General features: G+C 45.9%; 2 protein-coding genes across 5 annotated transcripts in view; one reads left to right on the forward strand and one right to left on the reverse strand.

The window, feature by feature from the left end:
* The window catches only part of LOC134353538 (deformed epidermal autoregulatory factor 1 homolog), a 113,422-nt gene extending 102,626 nt beyond the window's left edge, over nt 1-10,796 (forward strand). Inside the window, exons 13-15 of one of the 2 annotated variants that reach the window (XR_010019635.1) lie at nt 3,577-3,666; nt 7,697-7,814; nt 8,194-8,233. Coding sequence is in view for 1 of the 2 variants with exons in the window: in XM_063061541.1 (XP_062917611.1) it covers nt 3,577-3,666; nt 8,194-8,277 (174 nt within the window). In the remaining variant the exon portion in view is untranslated. Of the gene's footprint in view, nt 1-3,576; nt 3,667-7,696; nt 7,815-8,193 lie in introns of both variants that reach the window. The other variant, XM_063061541.1, reaches the window with a different exon arrangement.
* LOC134353539 (D(4) dopamine receptor-like) overlaps nt 1-19,536 on the reverse strand; it is a 68,720-nt gene that overhangs the window by 25,446 nt on the left and 23,738 nt on the right. For 2 of the 3 annotated variants that reach the window (XM_063061543.1, XM_063061542.1), the window contains exon 5: nt 17,944-18,218. The exons of the other annotated variant lie outside the window; for it this stretch is intronic. In XM_063061543.1, coding sequence (XP_062917613.1) covers nt 18,016-18,218 — 203 coding nt within the window. In that variant the 3' untranslated portion in view covers nt 17,944-18,015. Of the gene's footprint in view, nt 1-17,943; nt 18,219-19,536 lie in introns of those variants that run through there. 3 annotated transcript variants of the gene reach the window in all.

A 19,536-nucleotide genomic window follows, 5' to 3' on the forward strand; every position in this document is an offset into this window, starting at 1 on the left:
ATTGCCAGGTATGATGTTGTAGCCATCACTGAATTGTGGCTGCAGGATGGTTGTGATTGGGAGCAATATGTCTAGGGTTACACATTCTATCGGAGGGACAGGACAGTAGGCAGAGGGGGTGGTGTAGCTCTGCTGGTAAAGAATGGAATCAAATCAATAGATAGATGTGACATAGGATCAGAAGATGTTGAATCCTTGTCGGTTGAATTAAAAAATTGCAAGGGTAAAAGGACCCTGATGGCAGTAATATACAGGTCTCCAAACAGTAGTTGGGATGTGGACTACAGATTACAAGAGAAAATAGAAAAGGCATGTCAAAAGAGCAATGTTATGATAGTCATGGGAGATTTCAACATGCAGGTTGACTGGAAAAATGAGGCTGGAAATGGATCTCAAGAAAGTGAGTTTGTTGAATGCCTAAGAGGTTGCTTCTTAGAGCAGTTTGTCATTGTGCTTTCTAGGGCATGAGCTATACTGGATTGGGTGTTATATAATGAACCGGAGGTGATTTGGGAGCTTAAGGTAAGAGAACCCTTAGGAGCCAGTGATCACAATATGATTGAGTTCAACTTGAAATTTGATAGGGAGAAAGTAAAGTTTGATGTAGCAGTATTTCAGTGGAGTAAAGGAAATTACAATGGTATGAGAGAGGAGTTGGCCGAAGTATATTGGAAGGAGCTGCTGGCAGGGATGTCAGCAGAGCAGCAATGGTGTGATTTTCTGGGAAAAATGAGGAAAGTGCAGGATAAAAGTAATCCAAAAATGAAGAAATACTCAAATGCCAAAATAGCACAACCGCGGCCGTTAAGCGAAGTCAAACCTAATGTAAAAGCAAAAGAGAGGGCATATAACAAAGCAAAAATTAGTGGGAAGATAGAGGACTGGGAAGGTTTTAAAACCCTATAGAGAGCAACTAAAAGAATCATTAGGAGGGAAAAGAAGAAATATGAAAGTAAGCTAGCAAACAATATCAAAGTGGGTAATAAAGCTTTTTCAAGTATGTAAAAAATAAAAGAGAGATGAGAGTGAATATAGGAATGCGAGAAAATACCAGAGAAATAATTACACGGGCCAAGGAGATGGCAGATGAGCTAAATGAGTATTTTGCATCAGTTTTCACTGTGAAAGACACTAGCAGTGTGCCAGATGTTGAAGGGTGTGAGGGAAGAGAAGTGAGTGCAGTTACTATGACAAGGGAGAAGGTGCTCAAAAGCTGAAAGACCTAAGGGTACATAAGTCACTCAGACCAGATGAACTGCACCTAGGGTTCTGAAAGAGGTAGCAGTAGAGTAATGAACTTTCAAGAATCATTGGACTCTGGCATGGTGTCAGAGGACTGGGAAATTGCAAATGTCGCTCCACTCTTTAAGAAAGGAGGGAGGCAGCAGAAATTATAGACCAGTTAGCCTGACCTCAGTGGTTGGGGAGATGTTGGGAATCAGTTGTTAAGGATGAGATTATTGAGTACTTGGAGACACAGGACAAGATAGGACAAAGTCGGCATGGTTTCAATCTGGGAAAATCCTGCCTGACGAACCTGTTGGAATTCTTTGAAGAGATTACAAGTAGGATAGACGAAGGGGCTGCAGTGGATGTTGTATGTTTGAACTTTCAGAAGGCCTTTGACAAGGTGCCACACATGAGGCTGCTTACCAAGTTAAGAGTCCATGGTATTGCAAGAAAGTTACTGGCATTGTTAGAGCATTGGCTGATTGGTAGGAGGCAGCGAGTGGGAATATAAGGATCCTTTTCTGGTTGGCAGGCAGTGACTAGTGGTGTTCCACAGGGGTCGGTGTTAGTACCGCTTCTTTTTATGTTGTATATCAATGATTTAGATGATGGAATAGATGGCTTTGTTGCCAAGTTTGCAGATGATACGAAGATTGGTGGAGGGGCAGGTAGTGTTGAGGAAACAGGTAGGTTGCAAAAAGACTTAGATTCGGAGAATGGGCAAGAAAATGGCAAATGAAATATAATGTTGGAGAATACATAATTATGCATTTTAGTAGTATAAATAAATGTACAGACTCTTTTCTAAACAGGGAGAAATTCTTCAAGACGGGAGAAAAGCAGAAGAAGGGAAACTATAGGCCAGTTAGTCTGACCTGAGTAATTGGGCGGATATTGGAGTCGGTTATTAAAGGTGAGGTGTCAGGGTACTTGGAGACACATGATAAGACAGACTGTATTCAGCGTAGTTACCTGACAAATCTGCTGGAATTCTTTGAAGAAATAACAAGCAGGATAGAGAAAGGAGAATCGGTTGATGTTGTATATTTGGATTTTTGGAAGGCCTTTGACAAGGTGCCACACATAAGGCTGGCTGCTTAACAAGCTGCAAGCTCATGTTATTACAGGAAAGATTGTAGTGTGGATAAAGCTGTGGCTGATTGGCAGGAGGCAAAGAGCGAGAGTAAAGCGAGCCATTTTTCTCTGGCTGCCAGTGACTAGTGGTGTTCCACAGGGGTCTGTGTTGAGACTGATTTATTTTACATTATATCTCAATGATTTGGATGATGGAATTGATGGCTTTGTTACAAAGTTTGCAAACAATATGAAGATCAGTGGAGGGGCAGGTCGTTTTGAGGAAGTAGAGAGGCTACAGAAGAACTTAGACTGATTAGGAGAATTGGCAAAGAAATGACAGATGGAATACAGTGTATGGTCATGCACTTTGGTAGAAAAAATGAAAGGGTTGACTATTTTCTAAATAGGGAGAAAATACAATAAACTGTGGTACAAAGGGACTTGGGAGTCCTTGTGCAGATTCCCTAAAGAATAATTTGCAGCTTGAATCTTTGGTGAGGAAAGCAAATTCAATGTTAGCATTCATTTCAAGAGGACTAGAATATAAAAGTAAGGATGGAATGTTGAAAATTTATAAAGCACAGGTGAGGCCTCACTTGGAGTATTGTGAGCAGGTTTGGCCCCTTATCTTAGAAAGGATGTACTGAAACTAAAGAGGATTCAAAGGACGTTCACGAAAATGATTCCAGGATTGAATGGCTTGTCATATGAAGCGTATCTGATGGCTCTGGGCCTATGTTCACTAGAATTTAGAAGAATGAGGGGTGACCTAATTGAAACCTGTTTAATGTTGAAAGACCTTGATCGAGTGGCTGTGGAAAGGATGTTTCCAATAGTAGGAGAGTCTAAGACCAGAGTTTGCAGCCTCAGAGGTCCATTTAGAACAGAGGTGAGGAGGAAATTCTTCAGCCGGGGGTGGTGAATCTGTGAAATTCTTTGCCACAGGCAGCTGTGGAGGCCAAGTCTTTATGTATATTCAGTATAGAAGTTGACAGGTTCTTGATTGGTCAGGACATGCAGGGACATGGGGAGAAGGCAGGAGATTGGGGTTAAGAGGAAAATTTGATCAGCCATGATGAAATGGCGGAGTAAACTCAGTGGGCCAGACGGCCTAATTCTACTCCTGTATCTTATGGTCTTACTCTCTGCCTATTTATATCCTTGCTAACATAAATAGTTTTGAAATATATCAATTTGGACCAAACGTGGAAAGCAGAAGTTTCCCAGGAGTGTGTGTAACCTGTCATTTTCCCTGTGGGTTATTTACAGCGAACATGTGTGAACTGTGGCCGTGAAGCAATGAATGAATGTACCGGATGTCACAAGGTCCATTACTGCTCAACGTTCTGCCAGCGAAAGGTGAGCCAGAAGACTCCAGAGCCTCTCCCTGCCATAGCCGTTCAAAGAGGGAATGCTTTGCATTGTTCTGGGGAAAGGGCCGGGGAATGGGAATGATGGCACTGAGCTCAGGGAACAGACACAGGCTCCGGATCTGATGTAACAAAAAAACCTGGCAAAAGATAAAGAATGCAATAATAATAATAATAATAATAATAATAATAATAATACAAATACATAAGATGGCTTATATACATAGATTGATTGTGTGTCCATAAAGTGACACTGGGCTGTACATAAGGTGACTGACGGGAAATAATAAAGTAGTGAGGTGACACTTCACCTGTGAGTCTGTTGGGGCCATATACTGTGTTCGGTGCTCCCAGTGTGGCCTCCTGTATATCGGTGAAACGCGAAGTAGATTGCGAGACCACTTCGCTGAACATCTACGCTCCATCCGCCAGAACAAGCTGGATCTCCCAGTGGTCACCCATTTTAATTCCACTTCCCATTCCCATTCCAATATGTTCATCCATGGCCTCCTCCACTGTTGGGATAAGGCCACACTTAGGTTGGAAGAACAACACCTTATATTCCGTTTGGGTAACCTCCAACCTGATGGCACGAACATCGATTTCTCAAACTTCCGATAATGCCTCCACCCTCCTTCACCATTTCCCATCGCCTTGTCTCTCTGTCATGTTATCTCCTTGCCAGCCCATCACCTCCCTCTGGCGCTTCTCCACCTCCCCCCGCCCGCTCCCCCATGGCCTTCTTTTACCAATCAACTTCCCAGTTCTTTGCTTCATCCATCCCCCTCCAAGTTTCACCTATCGCCTGGTGTCTCTCTCTCTCCTCTCCCCTCCCCCCACCTTTCAAATCTTCTCCTCAGCTTTTTTTCACCAGTCCTGCTGAAGGGTTTCAGCTTGAAACGTTGACTGTGCTTTTTTACCACAGATGCTGACTGGCCTGTTGAGTTCCTCCAGCATTTTGTGTGTGTTGCTAGTGGTGAAGTTAATGGGTGGAGGTATTGATCAGCCTTACTGCGTGGGGAAAGGAACTATTTTAGAGTCTGGTGGTCCTGGTGTGGTGCTAAGTGGCTTTCTCCCTGATGGGAGTGGGACAAACAGTCCACGAGCAGAGTGGGTGGAATCCTTCATGATGTTACTGGCCCTTTTCTGGCACCTTTCTGCATATATGTCCTTGATGGTAGGTAGGCTGGTGCCAGTGATGCTTTGGGCAGTTTTGACTACCCGTTGTAGAGCCTGTCTGCCGCAATGCAGTTTCCGTACCATGCAGTGATGTGGCGTGTTGGGATGCTCTGTACTGTACATCTGTAGAATGACACGAGTACAGATGTACAAAGCCTAGCTCTCTTCAGCCTCCTCAGAAAGTAGAGGCATTGGTGAGCTTTTTTAACTGTGTAGGATATGCCTGGGACCATGAGAGCTTGTGTGTGACCATGAGAATTTGTGTGTGAGTTTGAAACTGCTCACAGTTCACCAGAATTACCAACAGTTTCCTCAGGTGTTTCAGTTTCCCACTGCTGTGCCTGACAAGAAATCACTCCTCTGAGGGTGTAGCACCCTGCCCAGTGTGGACCAGTGTTGACCATTGGAAACCATTCCCTGTCTGAGGGTGTAGTTCCGTGCCCAGTGTGGACCAACACCAACATTGACCACTGAAAACTGCTCCCCCTCTGAGGGTGTAGCACCCTGCCCAGTGTGGACCAACACCAACATCGACCACTGGATACTGCTCCCCCTCTGAGGGTGTAGCACCCTGCCCAGTGAGGGCCAATATTGACCATTGGGAACGACTCCCCCTCTGAGGGTGTAGCACCCACCCATTGTGGACCAACGCCAACAATAACCATTGGAAACTGCACCCCCTTTGAGGGTGTAACACCCACCCAATGAGGGCCAATGCCAATGTTAACCATTGTGGTTTGGCAAACTCAATCTGAATATCTGCTCAGGCATTTCCTGGTGCTTCGTTCTGAACCTTACACCTGGCTGTTATCTTGGACATTTTTTGGGGAAATCTTCCCTCCACAGACGCCCATTCTCATGGATGGGCAACCCGAGACAGCCTAGTTCTACCTCCTCCCCTGATCCACAGGCTGGCAGACCCACTGAGCCTCCTGTCGGCCTGTCCGTTTCCACTGACATACTTGGTACCTTTGACTTGCTCTGAAAGTTTCTTCGCCCCATCATTTACTCCGGATGTCCAGTTTTTGTAGCTCTATCCACATTCGTAATCCGGGAGCCCCACAGATTGGAGGAACAACAGCTCATATTCTGTCTAGGTAGCCTCCACCCTGATGGCATAAACATTGCTTCTCCAACTTCTAGTAATTCTCCCCCACCCCCTTCCATATACAATTACCCACGCTGGCAACCCCCTTAGCTCTTCTCCTAGCACCTCCAGTGGCCTGCACCTTCCTGTACTCCCATGGTCCACTCTCCCCTCCTATCAGATTCTTTCTTCTCTAGCCCTTTACATTTTCACTTATCCTCCCAGCCTCTTACTTCACCCCCCCCTGACCCCACCCACACACACCTGGCTTCACCCACCCCCTCCTAGCTTCTGCTCTTCCATTCCCCTCCCAGCTTTTTGTTCTGGCATCTTCACCATTCCTTTCCAGTCCTGATGAAGAGTCTTGGCCCGAAGCATTGACTGTTTATTCATTTCCATAGATGCTGCCTGACCTGCTGAGTTCCTCCTGCATTTTGTATGTGTTGTTCTGGATTTCTGTCATCGGCAGAATCTCTTGTACTTATGATCTGGAAGCTTATCTCCTCTGTCTTGAACAGGCCAGAGCGTCTCTCTCCTGCCTGGGTTCAGCTTGTCCTTACATTGAACAACTTGCCTTCAGCTATACTCCGTACCACTCAGTCTGGTGACTTCATATCACACATGGACCCACGTTCTGCCTACCCCCTTCAATGGATGTGTGGAGCATTCCCTGTTTCACTCCTATTCATGACTCTCCCTTCTGTCTCCTTTACTTTAGGGCAGCATTATTGCTGCTTCCTGCAATCACCCAGAACTCTCACTTTGTTACCCCCTTACACCCTGCTCTCACTTACACATGGTAACTATTTGCCTTTCTGCTTTCTTGGCATCTCTGCCTCCATTTCAGTGACTGAAGCCCATTATAAGATCATTGACTCCCCTCCCATAGTTATTGTGATTACACTTCCTGTTATACTGCTTCCTGTAAAAAAAAAGTTCCATTTCTCTGCATCTCAGTCTCCACAATATCTGCTGTGATGAAGAAATTTTCCACAGATTGCCTTTAAGATGCCTTCCTTTTTCCTAACTGTGGCTTCTCCTCCACATAGACTCAATTTTCTAATCACAAGCGGAACAAGGTTTTCCCCTTCCCTTCTCCTTTACTTGAACACCCTTCTCCTTCAACAGATCTTCCTCCATAATTTCCACTTCCTTTAGGATATCCCTTCCCTCTCAGTGTTCCTGTGTAGACTGTTCACTCTATGATCCGCAGGTCCATTCTTTAACATCTACTCCCCTTCTCGTGGCACCATCCCTTGCAATGTGAGAGACTCCACTTTCCTCTTACATCTTCACTCTCCATTGTCCAGCAAGCCATACAGGCCTTCCCGGGCAGTAGCAATTGCCTGGCACTGCCTCATTCAGTGGTCATGACCTGAGTTCCTCTGCATTACAGAAACTAAATGCAGATTGAGTAACTGCTTTGCACAGCTCCCGAATTCAATCCACAATACAACCTGGAACCTCCATTCACTTCAACTCTCCTCTCCACTCCCACTCTGCCCTTGCTACATTGCTTCAGTGATGGTCAACTTAAGTTTAAGGCACAGCATCTCATCTTCCTTCTGTGTAAAAAAAAACTCTGATATCCCCTGTATACTTTTGTCCAATCCCTTAAAATTCATTGTAGTCATCAAGGTTTCTCTTCTACCTATCGGAGATATTTATCGGGAGCGCTGTGTTTGCAGGGCCTTTGGCATCGTCAATGATCCCTCCCATCCATCCAACAATCTCTTTGAACCCCTACCATTAGGACAATGGCTGCTAGGATGGGAAACAACTCCTTTCCTCAGGCCGTGAGACTACTGAACTCCCTGCCACCACCCAGGTGTTATCCCATATGAAGCGTCAGTAGCATTATACTGTTTAAGGTAACTTATCTTTACTTAAGATAACTTAAATTTACTTTTTAACTTGTGTCAAAAATGCATCTTAATATTTGTTAATGTATTTGTGGCAATATTACTTTGTGTTTTGTGTATGAGTTATATGTACAGTGTTGTGCATCTTGGTCTGGAAGAATGTTGTTTCTTTTGGCAGTATACATGTGTACGGTTGAATGACAATAAAGTGAACTTGAACTTGATGACGCCCTCTTGTATCAGCCATTTCTGCCCTAGGAAAAAAGTTCCTGACTGTCCACTTGATCAGAGGCATTTATTTCCATTTGAATATGACTGAATTACATGATTTTCAAGCTTCTGCTGGTTAGAGATTGGTTTGTATCTGATTAAATGATTCTTGTTTCAGGATTGGAAGGACCACCAGCATGTGTGTGGGCAGGCAGAAGATGTGCAGGTGGCGGAAGTGGATGTGGACAAGGTGAAAGTTTGAGCATCCGCAAGTTTATCCGTTGGTGAAGTTGATCCAGGGTGCTTGGACCAAGCTCTGGAATCGAAAAACGTCTGTGAACTATGTGGTGCAGATTAGCTTCAACGTCGGAAAAACACACTTAAAAGGCAGAAAATGCTCTGGGAGAGATGTGAGCCCGGAGCCCTGTTTCCCTATCTTAATCCAGGCCCTGGGTCTTGAAAAGGACATGTTACTGCTCACTAATAGACACCAGCATGTGTGTGCTCCACATGGAGCCTGCATTGACTTACAGCTGCACACATTAACCTTGGATAGATGGTGAGGAGGGTGTGTTTGTGCAAAGGACAGGGTCTGTTCTGATCACTGGTATTGGGGTGAGGGGATTGTTGGTGGGTGGGAGCTATGGAGAGGAGGCAAGAGGCACAGTTAGACCACGTTGTTGTGTGTGTTTTGTGATTGAGCTCAAAAATTACGTGGAGTGAAGCAGGTTCTGTGTCCGATATGGTGAGCAGACTCATGCAGGTGAGAGCACACTGCCAGCAGGTACATGGTGTCTTCCAGACTAGCTGAGTGTCCAAGTCCAAAGTCAAGCTGAAGAGCTGTGATTTTCAAACGCATTATAATCTAAATTCTCCATTTTTGTATTTATTGGAAGAAATTGAATCCTGTAGCAAATTACATTTAAATTCAAAAAGCTGCTTCTGGAAAACAAATCAGGAGCGGAGGAACGCAGTGTTTCTGAATGGGTCGAAACACTATCAGGAGCAGAGGAACGCAGTGTTTCTGAATGGGTCGAGACTCACTGCCAGGAGCGGAGGAACGCAGTGTTTCTGAATGGGTCGAGACTCACTGTCAGGAGCGGAGGAACGCAGTGTTTCTGAATGGGTTGAGACTCACTGCCAGGAACGGAGGAACGCAGTGTTTCTGAAGTGTTGAGACTTGCTCTGTCAGGAGCGGAGGAACGCAGTGTTTCTGAATGGGTCGAACCACTATCAGGAGCAGAGGAACGCAGTGTTTCTGAATGGGTCGAGACTCACTGCCAGGAGCGGAGGAACGCAGTGTTTCTGAATGGGTCGAACCACTATCAGGGGCAGAGGAACGCAGTGTTTCTGAATGGGTCGAGACTCACTGTCAGGAGCGGAGGAACGCAGTGTTTCTGAATGGGTTGAGACTCACTGCCAGGAACGGAGGAACGCAGTGTTTCTGAATGGGTTGAGACTCACTGCCAGGAACAGAGGAACGCAGTGTTTCTGGATGGGTTGAGACTCACTGCCAGGAACAGAGGAACGCAGTGTTTCTGAATGGGTCGAGAGTCACTGTCAGGAGCGGAGGAACGCAGTGTTTCTGAATGGGTCGAGATTCACTCTATCAGGAGCGGAGGAACGCAGTGTTTCTGAATGGGTCGAACCACTATCAGGGGCAGAGGAACGCAGTGTTTCTGAATGGGTCGAGACTCACTGCCAGGAACGGAGGAACGCAGTGTTTCTGAATGGGTTGAGACTTGCTCTGCCAGGAGCGGAGGAACGCAGTGTTTCTGAATGGGTCGAACCACTATCAGGAGCAGAGGAACGCAGTGTTTCTGAATGGGTCGAGACTCACTGCCAGGAGCGGAGGAACGCAGTGTTTCTGAACGGGTCGAACCACTATCAGGGGCAGAGGAACGCAGTGTTTCTGAATGGGTTGAGACTTGCTCTGCCAGGAGCGGAGGAACGCAGTGTTTCTGAATGGGTCGAGACTCACTGTCAGGAGCGGAGGAACGCAGTGTTTCTGAACGGGTCGAGACTCACTGTCAGGAGCGGAGGAACGCAGTGTTTCTGAATGGGTCGAGATTCACTCTGTCAGGAGCGGAGGAACGCAGTGTTTCTGAATGGGTCGAGATTCACTCTATCAGGAGCGGAGGAACGCAGTGTTTCTGAATGGGTCGAAACACTATCAGGAGCGGAGGAACGCAGTGTTTCTGAATGGGTTGAGACCCACTGCCAGGAACGGAGGAACGCAGTGTTTCTGGATGGGTTGAGACTCACTGCCAAGAACAGAGGAACGCAGTGTTTCTGAATGGGTCGAGACTCACTGTCAGGAGCGGAGGAACGCAGTGTTTCTGAATGGGTCGAGATTCACTCTGTCAGGAGCGGAGGAATGTAGTGTTTCTGAACGGGTCGAACCACTATCAGGGGCAGAGGAACGCAGTGTTTCTGAATGGGTTGAGACTTGCTCTGCCAGGAGTGGAGGAACGCAGTGTTTCTGAATGGGTTGAGACCCACTGCCAGGAACGGAGGAACGCAGTGTTTCTGGATGGGTTGAGACTCACTGCCAAGAACAGAGGAACGCAGTGTTTCTGAATGGGTCGAGACTCACTGTCAGGAGCGGAGGAACGCAGTGTTTCTGAATGGGTCGAGATTCACTCTGTCAGGAGCGGAGGAACGCAGTGTTTCTGAATGGGTCGAGACTCACTGTCAGGAGCGGAGGAACGCAGTGTTTCTGAATGGGTCGAGATTCACTCTGTCAGGAGCGGAGGAACGCAGTGTTTCTGAATGGGTCGAGACTCACTCTATCAGGAGCGGAGGAACGCAGTGTTTCTGAATGGGTCGAGACTCACTGTCAGGAGCGGAGGAACGCAGTGTTTCTGAATGGGTCGAGACACTGTCAGGAGCGGAGGAACGTAGTGTTTCGGAATGGGTTGAGATTCGCTCTGTCAGGAGCGGAGGAACGTAGTGTTTCTGAATGGGTCGAGACTCACTGTCAGGAGCGGAGGAACGCAGTGTTTCTGAATGGGTCGAGACTCACTGTCAGGAGCGGAGGAACGCAGTGTTTCTGAATGGGTCGAGATTCACTCTGTCAGGAGCGGAGGAATGCAGTGTTTCTGAATGGGTCGAGACACTGTCAGGAGCGGAGGAACGCAGTGTTTCTGAATGGGTCGAGACTCACTGTCAGGAGCGGAGGAACGCAGTGTTTCTGAATGGGTCGAGATTCACTCTGTCAGGAGCGGAGGAACGCAGTGTTTCTGAATGGGTCGAGACTCAACTCTATCAGGAGCGGAGGAACGCAGTGTTTCTGAATGGGTCGAGACTCACTGTCAGGAGCGGAGGAACGCAGTGTTTCTGAATGGGTCGAGACACTGTCAGGAGCGGAGGAACGTAGTGTTTCGGAATGGGTTGAGATTCGCTCTGTCAGGAGCGGAGGAACGCAGTGTTTCTGAATGGGTCGAGACTCACTGTCAGGAGCGGAGGAACGCAGTGTTTCTGAATGGGTCGAGACACTGTCAGGAGCGGAGGAACGCAGTGTTTCTGAATGGGTCGAGACTCACTGTCAGGAGCGGAGGAACGCAGTGTTTCTGAATGGGTCGAGACACTGTCAGGAGCGGAGGAACGCAGTGTTTCTGAATGGGTCGAGACACTGTCAGGAGCGGAGGAACGTAGTGTTTCGGAATGGGTCGAGATTCACTCTATCAGGAGCGGAGGAACGCAGTGTTTCTGAATGGGTCGAAACTCACTCTGTCAGGAGCGGATTTAGGGGAATATGCTCACTACCGATTAAATCTTTATGCTTAGCAGGATTAGTTTGAATTGATTTTTTTTTAAACTAAGATTTTCTAATGCTTCGTGTGAGGAGCTGAGAACTTCACTTCGAGTAGCGCATCTCTGAGAGATTGAACAAAATTCCTCCTTTGCTGGAGACCAGAGCTGTTTTTCTCAGTACCTGTACTTGTAAATAAGGGTGACTTTTGGTGGGATGGGGGTGAATCCTGAATTAAACCCAGCCTGTGGTAATGTCCCCTCCCATCACTGTTACTTTTGATAAGAATGGGGTTCTTGAGGAGCTTTTTACAGTTCCTTGTACTGTTATCAAAATATTCTTGAATTTAAGTTATCTGTGTTTTCTTCTTGCAGAGCTGATCAGCAAATGAAGTTGTTCTGTAGAAGCCTTTTTGATAACCTATCAGTCTAACAAGGATTGAGTTGCCATTCATACAGGGGGAGGTTCATTGGGTGTTTAACATGATTTTGGGGAGAAGAGGCCGTTTCCTCTGCTTGCAAAGAAACAAAAACAAGAGGGGCATCAGTTTAAAATTTGACCATCAGCACATCCCCACACAGCAGTGGGAATCTGGTGAAACAAATAATCTGTTGGAAAAACTCAGCTGGTCAAGCAGTTTCTGCGAGGGAAAAGGAAGTGTTAAGGTTTTGGTTCAAAACCTTGTATTCTGACTGCTTCCAGACGGTTGTTCGAGCTGAGGTAAGAAGGAAGATCGATGGATTTTTGTCTAAAGGTTTTAGCATTATAGAGCCAGGGCAGGAGGGTGGAGCTGGAGCACAGACTAGCAGTGGTCTAACAAATTGAGTTACCAAATGATCTTGCTCCTACACCCCAGGTGTGAATCTTTCACAAGACTACTGGAGAGAGAAGCCACCTGTACAACCAGCTGGAGAAGGTCACAAAGTGACTGAGGAGAACGGAGGGAATGTGGAACTTGCTGAGGTTTAGTGTATTCGACATGTTTTTATCTGAGGACATGAGCATGAAAACCATAGCACAAGCTGCTGGTGGGGTGATACAGAGGGGACAAACCAAGTCTTACTCAGTGAGCAGTAGGATCTAGGAATACAGAACCATAATTCCTTGAAAGTAGTGTCACAGGTAGATAAGGTCATAGAGAAAGCTTTTGGCATATCTGCCTTTATAAATCAAAGTATTGAGTATAGGAGTTGGAATGTTATGTTGAAGCTGTACAAGACATTAGTGAGGCCCAGTATGGAGTATCGTGTGCAGTTTTGATCACCTACCTACAGGAAAAATGTAAGATTGAAAGAGTGCAGAGAAAATTTACAAGGATGTTGCTGGGACTTGAAGACCTGAGTTATGGGGAATTGTTGAATAGGTTCAGACTTCATTCCCTGGAGCGCAGGAGAATGAGGGGAGATTTGACAGAGGTGTACAGAATTATGAGGGTTAATGCAAGCAGCCTTTTTTCCACTGAGGTTGGGTGAGACTATGCCTAGAGGTCATGGGTTTAGGGTGAAAGGTGGAATGTTTAAGGGGACCACGAGGGGGATAGTCATCGTTCAGCAGGTGTGGGAGTGTGGAAAAAGCTGCCTGCAGATTTCAACATTTAAGAGAAATTTTGATAGGTACATGAATGAGACGGGTATGGAGAGCTCTGGTCTGAGTGCGGGTCAATAGGACTAAGCAGTTTATTAATTTGCTGTAGAGCATGTCATCTACAGAAATTCTCTAATGACTCAGTAATAGTTGGGTTTATAAAGGGAGGATGGTAGGATGAATACAGGATCTTGGTGACTTTGCCAAATGGTGCAAGCTGAATCATCTGCAGCTCAACATCAGTCAGACAAAGGAGATGGTGATGGACTTTAGAAAGACTAAGCCTGCACTGCTCCCTGTTACTATTGATGGTGAGGATGTGGATGTGATGAGGTCCTGCAAGTACTTGAGGATGCACCTGGATGACAGACTTGAGTGAGCACCAACACAGAGGCTGTGTACAAGAAGGGCCAGAGTCACCTCTACTTCCTGAGGAGACTGAGGTCCTTTGGAGTATGTAGGCCTCCCCCTCACACGTTCTGCCAGTCTGTTGTTTCCAGTACAGTCTTCGATGCGGTGGTGTGCTGGGACAATGACATCAACACGGGTGATGCCAACAGGCTCAGTAAACTGATTAGAAAGGCTGGCTCTGTTATTGGAGTCAAAATGGACACACTGGAGGCTGTGGTAGAACAAAGGACACCACAGAAAATCCTGGCAGTTCTGGACAACGTTTCTCACCCTCTGCATGGCACCTTGTCTGAACAGAGGAGCATTTTCAGTAGTAGACTAGGACAACTGCGCTGCTCCAAAGACCACGAAATGAGGTCATTCTTACCCTCGGCCATTAGGCTCTAGAATGAGTCAATCTACAGCTGGGGAAGTGATGACCCCCTCCTGTTAGACTGTTTGAGGTACAGTAACTTATTTTTCACTCTTTCTACTTCTCTTCTAATATTTATATCTGTGCACTTGGAATGCTACTTGACACTGTAATTTCCTTTGGGATCAATAAAGTATCTATCTACCTATCTGTTAGATGGGTTGTAGGGCCTGTGTCTGTGCTCTGGCACTCTATAACTCTGTGATTCTGTTTAGGAATGGAGCATGACCACTGTCATGTTTTTGCCCTGACATGATGCACAGGGTCTCACATGACCTAGTGGTCTCATGTCCCATTGATGTAGACTCATTGTGTGTCTAGAGAAGACTAGATAGGGTGGATATGGAAAGTATGTTTCCTTTGGTGGGGGTATCCAGAATTAGATGGCACAGCCACAAAATTGAGCATGGGTCCCAGAACAGATTCTCGCAGAACACCACTGGTCACTGACCTCCAGGGAGAACACACTCCATCTACAACCATCCTCTTCCCTTCTATGGGTAAGCTAATTCTGTTTCCACACAGACAAACTTCCCTGGATCCCTTGCCTCCTGACTTTCTGAATGAGCCTACTATGGGGAACCTTGTCTAATGCCTTACTAAAATCCTGAAACACCACATTCATTGAAATTCCCATACACCACATTCACTGCTCTTCCTTCGTTGAGCTCTATAGTTTTCACCAGTTAATCTTACTTAAATGGATGTGAAGTCTACAAGTTTTACTCAAGATTCAAGTTTAATTTTTTGTCCTATAACCTGGGAAGTTGGTATATTGGTGAATGGAGGGAGATCAGTTTTTCTAGACTGTGAATGGGGTGGTCGGTTACATATTCTACAGGTCCAGAGAGGTCAGTTATATTAGCAACCCGGGAGAGATCAGTTTTACTAGACTGTGAATGGGGTGGTCAGTTACACATTCTGCAGGTCCACCTTTGTCCAGAGAGGTTGGTTATATTGACGAGGGAAGAGAGATGATTTTTATTGGACTGCGAATGAAGTGGTTAGTTACACATTCTGTGGGTCCACCCTCATCCAAGAAACTCAATACTGGATCAAGGAATTGGCAAAGATTATTTCTTCCAAAATCAGTGACTAATAGAAAACATGAACTCTCGTAAGCAAGGGTAGCTGCAGAGTGACCCATTATTGGGGTGGCATGGTAGCGTAGTTGTTGGCACAACACTTTGCAGTACCAGTGAGCCTGGTTTAATTCTCAATGCTGTTCATAGAAATTTGTACCTTCTCCCTGTGATTGCAGGTGCTTCGGTTTTCTCCCAAAGTCCAGTGGTGTACTAGTTTGTAGGTTAGTTGGTCATTGTAAATTGTCCAGTGATTATGCTAGGATTAAATCGGGGGGTTGCTGGTAGCATGGCTCGAAGGTCTGGAAGGGCTTGTTCTGCGCTGTATAAAATAAAATTATCAACTCTGCTGAACGTCTACCATAATGACTGCCTGTGGTGAGATTCGGCCTCTTTAACTGTGAGCATTTGACCAATGTGCTGAACAGAGATCCAGCAGCTAATTGGCCACATGCTCAGTGCTCTTGGACTGAAAGTCTCACAATGACATAAGACCATTAGACACAGGAGCAGGATGAGGCTCTGTCATTCCATCATGGCTGATTTATTATTCCTCTCAATCCCATTTTCCTGCCTTCTCCCCATGACCTTAGACACACTTACTAATCAAGAACCTATTAACTTCCACTTTAAATATACCCAATGACTTGGCCTCCATAGCTGTAAGTGACAATGAATTCCACCATCTGGCTGAAGAAGTTCCTCCTCACCTCTGTTCTAAAAGGAAATTCTTGTTTTCTGAGGCTAAGCCTTCTGGTGCTTGACTCCCCCACTATAGGGAACATCCTCTCCACCTCCATTCTACCAAGGCCTTTCAATGAGCTCCCCCCCCCCCGTCCAAACTCCAGTGCGTATAGACCCAGGCCATCAAGCACTCATCAGAACATCAAATGCCTAAAAGCAAGACCAATTTCTGTAGGTACCCGAAAGCTGAGATCCAACGGGAAAGCCTTTGAGCAGATGGGGTGTAGGGTGCAATGCTAATACAGCTTTGGGCATCGGAGTTCAGATTTCAATCCTGGTGTCCGCTGTAAGGAGTCTTTGTACATCTTTCCCATGGAATGTGTAAGTGTTCCCTGCATGCTCCAGTTTCCTCCCACAGTCCAAAAACATAACAGGGAGGTTAATTGTAAATTGTCTTGTGATTAGGTTAGGGTTAAATCAGGCTGGTGTGGCTTGAAGGGCCTCTAGATCTCTAAATAAATAAATAAGAACAGCGGAGTATCACTGACTTGCTGATGAATGCAGTGTACAGACTGAACAGTGTTGTTGAGGCTGAGATAAACACCATGGTCCCACTCCGCTGAGGACCAAGGGTGAAGGAGAAATGGCATCCATTGTAAGGGACAGTTTGAAGAGCTCTTATCTTCGACACCCACCCTCTTCTTTTTTAGAGCGCTACCATAAAAGACTCTTAACTATCTATCCTATTTCTGCCTGTCATAATTTTTATAAGATCATAAACCCTCTGTCAGGTGTCCCCTCAGTCCTCTTTGCTCCAGAGAGAACAAGCCTAACCTGTTCAATCGCTCCTTGTAATTGAAATCCACCAATCCAAGGAACATGGCGGTGAATCTCTGCTGCACTCTCTCCAGTACAACCACAGCAGCACACAAGTGCCAGGTGAGGGCCATAAACTGTAAAAGAATATGAATGCACTGAGAGACTTTGGGGACTGAAGTCTGGGGTCCCCTGAAAGTGACAACACTGGGTGGTGAAGAAGGCATGTGACATGTTTATCTTCCTAAGTGAGAGCATAAAATATCGGTTGGAATTGTAGAGCCACAGAGTACTAAGGTGCAGCAGCAGGCCCTTCAGCCCATCTAATGCACTGTAACCTGGTCTGGGCGCAGGTAGGTGTGACCTGGCAGATGGATTCAGCATTGGCTAGATGGCCAAAGGGCCCGTTTCTGTGCTGTAGTACTCAGTGACTCTTCCATGGCCCCTCCTTTGTCACCTCCTTGAATAACTCAATCAAGTTTGTAAGACATGAGCTTCCCTGCACAATCAGTAACTTCCCTACTACCAATGTGAGCCTCACCACTCTATCATTCCCAGGATTATCCCTATTCCTTCTTGAAAAAAAGAACAATATTAGCTACTTGCTGGTCCTCCAGGACCTCACTTGGAGTGCAGAAAGTGCCAGAGGAATTAGTAGAGACAGGTACACTTGCAGCATTTGAAAGACATTTGGACAGGTACACCGAGGATTTGGGCCAAATGCGGGTAAATAGGACCAGCTCAGGAAGCCACCTTGGCTGACACGGACAAGTTGGCCAAAGGGCCTGTGTCCATGATTTATACTGTTGTAACAGGCTAGAAGGGCCAAATGACCCATTTCTGCCCACATGACCATGTTTTGGTAGATGGCCCCTGCTCTGAAATACCGCAGGTACCCACAGTCTGGCGGTAGATTGTAATGGCTAATTGACCTGTTTGGGCTGATTCACTTGCCCTATTAATCCCCAAGGGGGTCAAAGCCCCATCCTTTACCATGTAGAGTCACATAGATGTATAACAGAGAAATGGTCATCCACATCCATGCCAACTGTGATCTCTATCTACACCAATTCAGCTGGCCTGTATTGGAACCATATCCCTCTCTGCCTATACAAGTGCCTGTCTAGATGTCTCATAAACGTGTGGTTGTATCTGACTGCACCTTTCTCCAAGGTCAGGGAGTCACACACGAAGCAACTTGAATTTTCTGTTCAAAATGGAATCAGATTTATTGTTTCAATTCTGGCCACTTTCTGCTCAGCAGCAAGGGTGCAAGATCCTTCGAAAGAAGTTCCGAAATTCCTCATTGAAGATGGTGTAGATGATGGGATTGAGTGCACTATTCACATATCCGAGCCACGTCACTATACTGATCAGTTGAGGAGAGATGTTGCAGGTCTCACAGCTCGCTCTCATTACATGGACCACGAAAAATGGTGTCCAGCAAAAGAGAAAAGCACCTGGAATGGAAAAGACGGTCTTCAATGGGAAGGATGGCCATCAATGAGAAGGGCAGTCATCAATGAGAATTCTGTCATCAATGGGAATTCAGCCGTCAATGGGAATTCCGTCGTCAATGGGAAGGACGGTCGTCAATGGGAATTCCTTCATCAATGGGATGGATGGCCATCAATAGGAATTCAGCCATCAATGGGAATTCAGTCATCAATGGGAAGGACAACCATTAATGGGTGTCATTGACAATGTGTCTGTTCTGAGTCACTGCACACTCAGGATGTGGATCCACAGATGACACAACACTTAGGTTGCAGGGGGAACACCGGTTGATACTTTGCAGGTAATGGGGCTGTTCACAAGGATGAGCAAATCTTTCATTGTCCTCCCATTTCTCCATCAACAACCCCTTTCAACACACTCCCAGGTGAGTTCTGTACAGTCAATGTCAAAGTAAATTTATCAAAGAACGTATGTTTCACCATATACAACACTGATTCATCACTGAGTCCAGTATTTTGTGAGGCTCCCATTTCCCAACCATACTCCCCTCTCTATGATCTGTAATCCCAAACACTCAGGAGAACACTTACATCAGGTATTTAAAAACAAAACAAGGTCAAAGATTTTAGTATTAAACCAATTAACTACACAAAACTGGAAGAACTCAGCTTTGGGCATAGTGTTTTTTTCCATATTCCAGTCCCTCTGTCTTCAACTAGTACAAAGCACCAGAATGTGAACACAGGAATTGAACACTTGTTGAGATATCACTGATGTTAACATGATTAGCATCTATGGCAAAGAATTCCACAGATCCACCACTCTCCGGCTAAAGAATTTCCTCCCTATCATTCTAAAAGGATGTCTCTATTCTGAGGCTATGTCCTCTGGTCCTAGACTCTCCCACCATAGGAAACATCCTCTCAACATCCACTCGATCAAGGCCTATCACCAATTGATAGGTTTCAATGAGGTCACCCTCCTTCTTCTGAATTCTAGTGAATACAGGCCCAGAACCATCAAACACTTTTCATATGACAAGCCATTCATAATTGGAATAATTTTTGTGAACCTCCTTTGAATCCTCTCCAGTTTCAGCACATCCTTTTTAAGATAAGAGGTCCAAACCTGCTCACAATTCTCCAAGTGAGGCCTGACTAGTGCTTTATAAAGTTTCAACATTACATCCTTGCTTCATATTCTAGTCCTCTTGAAATGAATGCTAACATTGCATTTGCCTTCCTCACCACAGACTCGACCTGCAAATTAACCTTTAGGGAATCCTGCACAAGAACTTCCAAGTCCCTTTGCACTTCAGAC

Source organism: Mobula hypostoma, chromosome 11 (genome assembly GCF_963921235.1).
Source record: "Mobula hypostoma chromosome 11, sMobHyp1.1, whole genome shotgun sequence".
In the NCBI taxonomy this organism is placed as follows: Eukaryota; Metazoa; Chordata; class Chondrichthyes; order Myliobatiformes; family Myliobatidae; genus Mobula; species Mobula hypostoma.